This window comes from Sciurus carolinensis, chromosome 1, assembly GCF_902686445.1.
Source record: "Sciurus carolinensis chromosome 1, mSciCar1.2, whole genome shotgun sequence".
Classification (NCBI taxonomy): Eukaryota; Metazoa; Chordata; class Mammalia; order Rodentia; family Sciuridae; genus Sciurus; species Sciurus carolinensis.
In genome coordinates this window covers 88,778,676-88,790,106 of record NC_062213.1, presented here as the reverse complement: position 1 = coordinate 88,790,106, position 11,431 = coordinate 88,778,676, and the positions used below count along the sequence as shown (strand labels likewise).

At 40.6% G+C, this 11,431-nt stretch overlaps 1 protein-coding gene across 4 annotated transcripts in view; it reads left to right on the top strand.

The window, feature by feature from the left end:
- Positions 1-4,179: 4,179 nt before the first annotated feature.
- The window catches only part of Sdhc (succinate dehydrogenase complex subunit C), a 41,416-nt gene continuing 34,164 nt past the window's right edge, over positions 4,180-11,431 (top strand). For 2 of the 4 annotated variants that reach the window (XM_047519972.1, XM_047519968.1), the window contains exons 1-2: positions 4,597-4,642; positions 7,128-7,158. In XM_047519972.1, the coding sequence (XP_047375928.1) occupies positions 4,612-4,642; positions 7,128-7,158 (62 nt within the window). In that variant the 5' untranslated portion in view covers positions 4,597-4,611. Of the gene's footprint in view, positions 4,272-4,596; positions 4,643-7,127; positions 7,159-11,431 lie in introns of those variants that run through there. The other 2 variants (XM_047519978.1, XM_047519983.1) reach the window with 2 other exon arrangements.

Here is an 11,431-nt window from a genome sequence, read left to right as displayed (position 1 = left end):
TGGGGGACAAGGAACTGAGCGGGGGGTTCCTGGAACCCTCTTAAAATCCCCTGGGGCCCCAGCATGAGGGGGCTGTCCTGAGTCAGTAACCAATTACAGCCTGGCATGTGCAGTTGAGAGGTGGTGGTGGTGGGGGCCAGGGTGCAGGGAGCAGAAGGGGCATTGTATACTCTGGGTGGAGGGATGGGAGGGACACATACCACCCCATACACAGAGCGCTTTGTGTCTCCTGGCCTTCCCCTTCACCAGGCTGGAATTTTTTTTTGGGGGGGGGAGTGTGAAGGAGAGGGACAGAAAAAGGGATACAGACACACTTCTCTGAGGGACAGTTAGGCACAGAAACCTAAATCCAAAGACCATAAAAAGTGATTTCTCCTCCCTTGCCTGACAGTAGGCCCCTGAGAGTCCTAGAAGCTAGAAGAAAGTTTTCCCCAGAGAACTCTGAAAACGGGATATCTCTTGTTATCTTGATTACTATGGGTTGCATTATAGATTTCTTGAGATGACCAGGTCCTTTAGGAATCTCCCCCCGACTCCACAAGTTCCCTGCATCCTGGAGATTCTTCCCAGACAGAAACTTGACTGAGAAATTTCAAGGGAGGAAATCCTAGACCTTTCCCTCTTTTTAAAGAAGTCCTTCAGTGACTTATACGGCAGTTTAGGTTCATTTCAATTTAGAGCAAGACAACAAAATTGTACTGCATGCTATATGTAAAGTATGGAAATGCAATAGAAAGAGGAATAAAAATTAAGTCCCTCATGCAAAGTTTAAAATTGAGTCTGGAGGAAGAGGGAGGAGGATCAGAAGATAAACCCATCAACAACTAATTACAACAAACCATGATGATTGCTTTAGTAAAAAACAAAGAGCTGGGAATACAACAGAGTGCATACACAGTTATAACATTAAGAAGGTTAAGTTATGTGAGAGATTAAATACAAAAATGAACTGCATTTAATAAATGAAGTTCAGAGGAAGAGGCACTCAGGTCTAAGATTCAATCTTAGATATGGACCAACCTTGAAGGAAAATTTTGAAAATAAGGAAAGAGCAGAGAAAGTGACCAGATAGATAGAACAACAAAATTAAGAACAAAAAGGTGAGAAAATGTGTTTGTGTGCATGTATGTACGTGTGTGTGCTGGGTAGGTTTGTGAAGTACTAGGAATACTTAGGGAAGATCTGTGTCATTCACTTTGATTTGATTTTGGGGAACATGAAGGGAAAACAAGTCTGAACAGAAAAGTTGAAGCCTTTTTGTAGACAGTCTTAAATGACAGCCTGAAGAGGGTGGATTTAGTCTGGTACATCATAGGTATCTCCTTAAGATTTTGGGGTGGAGTTAGGAATAGGAATGGGAATGTTACAGAACCAGAACAGAGATTTAAGAAAACTCTGACCAAAAAACATCTGAGAGAGAAATCTGATTTCTGTCTCCTTTGTTCTTTCTTTAGGATCATCTAAAGTGGTGTTGCTTGTTTACTGAAACTGCTATACTCTTACCTGGATTGTTTCCCTTTCTTTTCTCTCATTTCAGGCATTAACTAGATCCTGCTTTGGTTTTGTTTCGTTTTTTTTTTGTACTGGGATTGAAACCGGGTGTGCTTTACCACTGAACTACATCCCCAGCCCTTTTTATTTTTTATTCTGAGACAGGGTCTCACTAAGTTACCTAGAGCCTCACTAATTTGCTGAGGTTGACTTCAAACTGGCAATCTTCCTGCCTCAGCCTCCCCAGTTGCTCAGATTACAGGCATGCTCCATGTCCACCTGTCTTTTCCTGCTTACTTTTAAGATAAGCTCTTCAAGATAAGGGGCTTGACTGAATGTTTGGCCTGAATTTCAGTGTGATTCATTTCCATTAGTTGTCAGTTCTAGAGGTTGAGAGAGGAGGCAGTTTTCCCTGCTTATGAGACTACCCCAGGTTCATCCCTGTAAAGTTCCAATCTTCTGGTACTTTCTTGGGCATCTCAGTTCACAGTTCTGATGGCTTTGTGATTAGTACAGTTGGGGTTATGGGACTGTAAATATGGAGCTTGACTGTAATCTTGGTGACTCAGGAGGCAGAGGCTGGAGGATTGCTAGTCTGAGGCCAGCCTCAGCAACTTAGGGGGATCCTGTCTCACAATTAGGAATAAAAAGAACTGGGGATGTAGCTCAGTAGTAAAGCACCCCTGGGTTCAATCCCCAATTCCTACATAAATAATAAATAAATAAAAGACCTTTAAAAATATTTTTACTTGTTGATGGACATAGTACCTTTATTTACTTATTTTTATGTGGTACTGAGGAATGAACCCAGTGCCTCACATGTGCTAGGCAAGTACTCTAACACTGAGGTACAACCCCGGCCTTAAATAAAAGACTTGATTATAAACTTCACAGGTAAAATCATCATCAACACACATTACAGGATGTTGCAATTCTTACCACTCCCAGCTGTAAACAATCACTTTCTCCTTATCCACCCACTACTCTTAGGTATACCCCTTTTGTTGACTTTGCTACTTTCATTGTTGTACTTCTTTATGGATCCTGCTAAGGTTACAAATTTCTTGAGAACAGTATATGTCTGTGTCTTTGAATCCCTTATAGTAGTTTTCATAGACTGTGGCAGAAAGTGAACAGCACATATATATTAAATGAAAGTTATTTAAAAAGCTAAGTGAAGTTTGCCTTGTGGCACAAGCCTGTAATCCCAGCAACTTGGAAGGCTGAGGCAGGAGGGTTGAAGGTTCAAAACCAGCCTCAGCAACTTAGTGAGGACCTAAGAATTTATCGAGACCCTGTTTCAAAATAAAAAATAAAAAGGGTTGGGGATGTGGCTCAATGGTTAAATACTCCTGGGTTCAACCCCCCATACCAAAAATAAACAAGAAACAAATAAAAAAACCCCAAACCTGCCAAGTGCAAGAATAATTCATTTTATTGGCTAATGTGATGCTCCAGAAGGTCAAAGGAGGATCAATGACTGGAAGTTCAATAGCAGAACACTGTATTTTATTAGAACAACTTTCTATTGATTAAGTAGTTTGCTACCACAAAAGAAGGTGGAGCAGTTCTGAAGATTAGGTTCAAGGGATGCCTCAGAAATGATTTTAGCACTTGATAGAAGGTTGGATTAGAGACTTTAGGGTCCCTTCCAATCCTAAAAAATCTATGCTAATTTTTTTGTGTACCATTATAGAAATGCAAAGTAGCATATTTTTGATTCATGAATCAATAAATTTTCTATGTAAATTCTGAGAAAAATTTGGGAGTGCTAAATATGAGATCTGAATATTAATGTAAATGAACACGTTTTATTGTAGAACAGGAGTTCCTTTGGGCTGTGACCTCTACTCCGCCTTGTCCCCCTCTCCCTGCAAAAGGTCCAAGAACTTTTGCATTGTTTTATACCTTTCTCACTTGCTTTTTTTCTCTCTTCACTCGTGAGTTCTCTGCAATTGATCACTGTGCTTGGATTCCTCAAAATTGTTTATATACAGTATATATAAATCAAAGCAGTTTCTCTCCCATATCCCAGGTTCTTTGGATTGTGGGTGTCGCCCACACAGCGCTGAAACAAGGAACAAGGGACCGTTGTCTTCAGCTAATGGGCGCCTAGCTCTGGCAGCAGCTCAAGCCTAGGAATCTTGAGGGCTAATCTAGGTGGTTAGAGGCTCCCCATTCTTGGGAAAGGTGGTCTGCAAGGTCCTCTCCTGGACCCCTAAGTGGGTCTCATACTCCCCTAAGTGGGTCTCAACCTGTGTATCTATCTGACCAAAACATTATATTAGAATGAGAAGAAGCCCAAAGTATCTTTTTTCCCTCAGCCAGCCAACTCTAATATTTTTAGGCTGACCTGGAAGGGAGGTGGAGTCAAACTGAGACTGGGAAGTCCTCAGTGAAGAATGTGGGCAATTCTTGCTGATTGGTAGGGAGATAGAATATGAACACGTACGAGAGTGGCATTTCTAGCTCAGTGGAATTTCTGCTGCATAGAATATGAACACGCACGAAGGTGGCATTTTCTAGCCCAGTGGCGTTTCTGCTGCAATTCTGGCAAAGACCATTAGAAAACAGCAAAGGGAAGTGGGAGAGGGGAGCAAAGTATTAACGAAGGTCTGCAACCAAAAGGGTAAAGCCGAGAGCAAAGGCTCAGAACCTTTTAAAGAGCTCGGGGTCGTCACGTGACGACTCCTCCCGGCTTTGCCACCCATCTCAGAGGCCCCGCCGCCTGCGTCACTTCCGTCCAGACCGGAACCCAAGATGGCTACGCTCTTGTTGAGGTGACTTTAGCGTGGGGCTGGGAGTCGGTGTCCGCGACCCTTGGGAGACCAGAACTGACCCCTAACGTTTGACTGACGGAGGTTTGCCCTGTGCCTGGGCTGGGAAATAGCCCGTGGGTGTGGTCCCATCGCTCTGGAATCCTAGAGACCCCCCTCCCCCAGCCGCTTGGGTGCAGCTCGGTAGTGCTTTGAGGTCATTTAACTCCGTACCGAGGAGTGGCGTGGCTGTCATCCTTTCTACTTTCCCCACCTTTAATACTTCTCTCCCAGATTACTCTCGTGACCGCACCCAGAGCCGAGACCCCCGATATTGCTCTAACTTGGAGGTCATCATCTGACCATGAGTTCTACAATTTCGAGATCTTATTTAGGTATTGGGCTTCGGGCGCGGGGAGAGATCTTGGTGTACTTTACTTTTTCTTTTAAATTCTGCAAACACCAGCAGTTGCTGGCAATGGACAACTCTGTCCAGGTTCCTGACAGCCCCTAGCAGAGTATGCAAGAATCCTGGACCGCTACCTGGCCGGCGATTAGCAATAACTAGAGAAGTCCTCCGCAGCAACCCAGGGAGTTCATTTTTAGTTTATCTTTTTACTTGGGGTTAAAGGGCAATGATCCCAGCTTTTCTCACTGTCCTGAGAAATAACCTAGATTTTCTTCCATTTTGAACTCTCCATTGTCTAGGTCTCATTTTCTACTCCCAAGCCTTTCTAGTCCTTAGCCACTAGCGCCTGTAGATATTCCTGGTACAAATCCCAGCATAATTTTGTGCCAGGCCTATTTTTGGAAACTGTTTGTTATGGAAAGTTAGCTTAAATGCTGTTGAGATTTCAGTTCCTGATTTCCCCAAATGTCTTCTCATTTCTCTTTCCACTTCAGTCAGGCAAAATAAAAATAGAGGGACTTTGTTTAGTTTTTCTCTGTGACAAAATTATTCCTCTTGGGAGTTGAGATCAGTTACCTTAATCCTTCATATTCTCGTTGCCTTTTCTCTTCATATGTCTTTTTTCTCATAACATATTTTGGTAGATGTTAGGAGCTTTTGGAGGAATTAACATTTAGTTTGAAATGCTCATATTTTTCCAAACAGTTCATTTGAGGAGCTTTGGGATTAGTGAATAGAAACTGAGGATCATTACACAGTCACTCCTTATTATCCTTGGGTTCTGTATCCATGGGTTCAACCAACCTCGGATAAAAAGTACTTGAGAAATGGACTGGGGTTGTAGCTCAGTGGTGGAGAACTTGCCTAGAATGTGTGAGGCACTGGGTTCGATCCTCAGCACCACATAAAAATAAATTAATTAATTAAAGATATTTTGTCCACCTACAACTAAAAAGAATATTTAAAAAAATACTTGAAAAACAAATTCCAGAAACTTACAAGAATTTACTTGGATTTGCTGCCTGCCAAGCATTATGCTGAGGCCACATAAATGAAGTGGTGTGTTGGCGTACCACTTGTAGCCTCCTACCATTTCATAGATCCTCAGTCTCTCCAGCACTTACTGTTTCAGAGTTAATTGCTTTACTTTCTGTTTACCTACTGTGTAGTCTTCAATTATGATTGTTGTATCTGGACTGCACATATAGATTTTTTCTTTGTCATTTCTTAAACAATACAATATAACAACTTCACACAGCATTCACATTATATTGGCCATTCTGAGTAGTCTAGAGATGATTAAAGTATATAGAGGTAGCTGGGTATGTTAGCTTATGCCTGTAATCCCAGGAACTCAGGAGGCTGAGGCAGAAGGATCACAAGTTCCAGGCCAACCTCAGCAACTTAGTGAAACCTTGTCTCACAAAGTGGGGCATTGCTGGGGATGTAACTCAGTGATAAAGCACCCCTGGGTTCAATCCCCAGTACCAAAGGATTAAAAAAAAAAAATGTTTGGGTGAATGTACATAAGATATATGCAAACACTGCATTACAGGAGGAATTTAGGCATCCATGTATTTTGGTATCTGCTGGGGGTCCTGAAGGCAATTCCCTGTAACCATACTCATTTAAGTGAATCCAGACAGTGTCATTTACATTGTGTAGTGCTGTCTTGTCTGCACTAGGATTCAATGCCAAGAAATACACTTCTTTTTCATTAGTGGTAACCTTAAGCTCTCATGGGAAGAGAGCTTCTATTTCTCACAAGGGCTTTTTTTTTTGGCTGGAGAAATAGAGAATTAAAACCTTTTTTCCCTCTGATACCATTTTACTAGAGGGATTTGATACTCTTCATAATATGCTAATTTTAACCTCAAAGGAAGATACCTCTAAGAAATTCTAGGAACTCTTTCTACCACTGCTGATGTCACTAATTTCACTTATTTTTCAGGATCATTAGTTCTTTGATTGTAGCTTCTTCATATGTAAGTTGAAAATACTAATAACTTGAGCCCACTTTAGGAGAAATGCTAAATTTTGAAAAATGTGTATTTTCACTTGGTAAATAAACATTGTGTTTATTTATGGTGTACAATTTGATGTTCTGAAATATGCGTACATTATTTGCGCTAAATGTAGCTAGTGCTAATCAACATATGCATTACCCATGTACTATTGTGTGTGTGTGTGTATGTGTTCGGAATACTTGAAATCTAAGCAATTTTTTTGGTGGGGTGGGGGTAACCAGGGATTGAACCCAGAGGTGCTTACACTGAGCCACATCTCCAGCCCTTTTAAAAATTTTATTTAGAGACAGGTCTCACTGAGTTTCTTAGGGCCTCGCTAAGATGCTGAAGCTTGCTTTGACTCACGATCATCCTGCCTCAGCCTCCCGAGCTCCTGGGATTACAGGCGTGTGCCACCATACCCGGCTCTAAGCAACTCTTTTTCTTTTCTGTTTTTGGTACCAGGGATTGAACTCGGAGGCACTCTACCACTAAGGTACATCCCCAGCCCTTTTTAAATTTTTTGTTTGGAAACAGGGCCTCAGTAACTTGCTGAAGCTGGTCTTGAATTTGTGATCCTCTTGCTTCAGACTCTGAAGTAGCTGGGATTACAGGCATGTGCCTCCACGCCCAGCTGCAATTTTCAAGTGTATGATACATTGTTATTAACTGTAAATCGCCACTTTAAACAGTGAACAATGTAGACATGTATGAAGGTATTCCTTAGTACTCCATTAATATGTACAATTTTTTATCAATTAAAGTTTATACATTTTTATTTTATTTTATTTTTAAAAAATTTGTAGATGTTTACAGACCTTTATTTTATTCATTTATTTTTATGTGGTACTGAGAATCAAACCCAGTGCCTCACACATGCTAGGCAAGCACTCAGCCACTGAGCCACAAGTTTATACATTTTTAAAATTTAAATTGAAAATCAGCATGCTTACAGGAGAGCTCTAGAACTTATTTGTATGTAACTTATTTCTATCCTTTGACCACCATCTCTCTAAACTCTCCCCTTCTCCCTCTTAAATAATTTTCTTTCTTTTTACTGAGAATTGAACCAGGATACTGTACTACTGAGCTACATCCCCAGTCTTTTTTATTTTCACTTTTTTATTTTTTGGTACCAGAGATTGAACTCAGGGTCGCTTCACCACTGAGCCATATCCTCAGTCCTCTTTTTATGTTTTATTTTGAGACAGAATCTCTACTCCTTAGGGGCCTTGCTAAGACCTTAGGGCTTCACTAAGTTGCTGAGTTTGATCTTGAACTTGGGTTCCTCTTGCCTCAGCTTCCTGAATCGCTGGAATTACACTGTGCCTGGTTCTGTCCTTTTTTTTTATTTTGAGATCCTCCTGCCTCACTCAACCTTCCAAGTTGTTTGGATTATATGAGTGTGCTCCCACACCTAGCTCCAGTTAAAAAATGTTGATGATTGGCTAATGAAAAATGACTAGTTATTCAGAATATTGTTTTTCATAGCTTTCAAATGGTGCTTTATAGTTTGTATATTCCCTAAATAGTTCAGGGACTAGCCAGGGCTGATCACAGCTGAGTGACACAAATTCCATTAACAATTCAGTCAAGGAATGACTTACCAAAGCCAAGAAGGAGATAGATAGCTAAAGACAACTGGACTTCTGTCTACTAATGTTTATGCCACTTAAGCACAGTCACTGTGAGTCAAATGTCTGGCCAATAAATGTAGCACAGTGCTTGCCTTGCATGTGCAAGGTCCTGGGTTTGATCCCCAAGGGAAAAAAGAAAAAATGAGGTTTTATTCTCAGTTATTATAGGTGCTATAGGTGTCAAGAATTCCAGTCTTGTCCTTGTGGAGCTCATAGTCTAGAAGGAGAGATAAGTGAATGAATTATTAAACAACATAGTAAATGATAATAAAAATGTGAATATGTGGTATGAGAGCGTGGCAGATAAAGCAAGGCTGAAGAAGTGACTTGATCTTGCCATCTAGGGGTTGGGTTTTAAAGGATGACTTTAAGAGGCTGTAAGGGGTTCCAATTAGAAGAGCATGGCTAAGACATGTAGTCATAAGAGAGCTTGTTCTGTCTGGGCATAATGTAATGTTCAGTGTGGCAGAAGTATAGGGGTATTTGTGAGAGTGTAGATCTGGAGAGTTGGATTGAATCTTGTTTGCCCACACTTTGACTCATATAGTAATGCAAACAGTGGGCATAATAATAATGAGATCAACTTTATTTTTCAGTATGTTCATGCTGGTGATATTGAATGATAGGGAAGAGACTGTTGTTAGAGAGGTCTGTTACAGTTTTAGTGAGAAAGAGGATATGGACTAAAATAATGAACTGGAATGAAATTTCCTAAATAGTAATGGTAGGATTGGATGGTGCCATGCATATATATAGGTGGTGACAGAAAAGGAGAAGGCAAAGATGACATATTATGGCTTAGGAGTTTGTCAGCTGATAGTAATCACTAGCCACAACTTTTGTTTATAGACATTGGCTCACAAGGGCACTGTGATGCAACCTGTGATCCCAGCGATTCTCGAAGCTGGGCTAAGGCAGGAGGGTTGCAAGTGGCAGGCCAGCCTGAGCTACTTAGCAAGACCCTGTCTCAACGTAAAAACAGGACTGGGGGTATAGCTTGTGGTAAAAATGCCCCAGGTTCAATCACTGGTACCAAAAAAATAAATTGCTCGTATTATTCAAGATTATATGTGTCTTTTTTATTGTTGCAAATACCCAGACATTTATAAAACCTTTTTAATGCCCCCAGATCAAGTTTAGAGGTCATATAAAAGAAACTCATTATATTGCACTTGTTTCTTGTTTTGAACTAAAAATGATCTTCAGTTTGATCACGTAGACTTGACTTTGAATAACCTTTCTTTTTTTTCCCAAAGTCAAAACCATTTTCAGCAAGTGAATATTTTTATCATCAGTGAAGGTTATGAGATTTCTTATAAGAGAATGTTATAAGATTTCTAAAGACCTTGGGGAGACCAGTGAACTAGTCTCTTACATATAAGTCATGTATTGTAATCCAGAGAATGCTTTCCTGTATGTTTTCTTCTTTATCTTTCTTTTTTGGTGTTGGGGATTGAATCCATGGGCGCTTAAACACTGAGCCAGTCCTTTTTTATTTTCTCCTCTGAGGAGTTGGGGATTCGAACCGCAGCTCTTGTGCATGCTAGGCGAGCACTCTCCAACAGGAGCTATTCCTTCAGCTCCTATTTTTATTTTGAAGACAGGGTCTTGCTAAGTTGCTGAGGCTGGCTTTGAACTTGCGATCCTCCTGCCTCAGTCTCCCAAGCTGTTGGGATTACAGGCATGCACCACTGCACCTGGCTTTTTTACATTTTCTTATGTAATCCCCCTAACATTCAATAAGGTAGATATTATCAGTCCCATTTTATAAATTAAAAGGCTGAAGTTTAGTGACTCCCTTAAGTTACACAACTCAAGTTACAGATCTAAGACTGGTGTTTTTACTTTGCAACGTTCTTTCTCTAGTACTGTGTCTACCCCAATCCAGAGAAGAGTTTCAAAAATGTTTTGATGCCTTTAATCCCAGTGACTGGGGAAGCTGAGGCAGGAGGATTGAAAATTCAAGACCAATCTCAGCAATTTAGTGAGACCCTCAGCAACTTAGCAAGACCCTATCTCAAAATGAAAAATAAAAGGACTGGGAATTAGGTCAATGGAAAAGCTGTTCAATCCCCAGTATCAAAATTAAAGATAAGATGAAGTATTGTTACTTTCTAGCTCTAATATATTAAGCATCATTCTTGTGTGGAAAAAGAAAGTCTTTTCTCAAAGTTCCTGGTTTCACATGAACCACAAGGATAGATATCTACTTTTATCATATTTTAAATAAGGTTATAGAGTTTGTACAACTCAATTCTATAAGGGCCTTGTGGAAATCTTACATTGGTATTTGTCTGGGAAACAATAGCACTGGACAGAGCACGCCATAGATTCCAACCCACATCTGCAAACTCTTACTGGGCAGCTGGCTGACTGGGCCTAGCCTGGTGTGAGGAATGCGTGCCCTGCAACTTCAGAGACAATTCAGTTGATTTTATTAAAGAGATTTGTTCCCACTTCTTTCTGGGAGCCTTGGGTACACAATGTCTGTATTCACCTCTTGCCTCCAAAGCTGGGAAGAGGGAAGATCCAAAGAAGGAAGTGTTGGTTGGATTTTTCCCTTCAAGTAGTGGGCCCTTCATGTGTACTGTTATAAAGCATAGACCTTGAAATGTTTGTGGATCTAGTGTCAGTGGCATGAGGGACATCATGAACTCTATTACACAGTTGGATCTTAATGAGATTTGTATCCCCATAGTACCTTGCATGTAATAGATGCACAATAAACTTCTTTCCCTTTTTGGGGGGAGGGAGGAGTACCGGGAATTGAACTAGGGGTACTTAACCATTGAACTACATACCCAGCCTCTGCTTTTAAAATTTTTTTTAAAAATTTGAGACGGGGTCTTGCTAATTTGCTTATGGCCTCACTGAGTTGCTGAACCTGACCTCGAACTTGGAATCTTCCTGCCTTAGCGTCCCAGATTGCTGAGATTACAAGCTTGTGCCACCAAACCCCGCACACAATAAACTTTTGAAGAACAACATATTTTAAATTTTTTCTTCCAGAACTTCATTCATTGTAATCACTTTCTTAAGTGCTTTTTACAGATTTGACGTAATGATCTGACGTGACTAAAGGGTATAATATAATGGTTTTGTGTTTTTTATAATGCTTTGTAAACTTTGGGT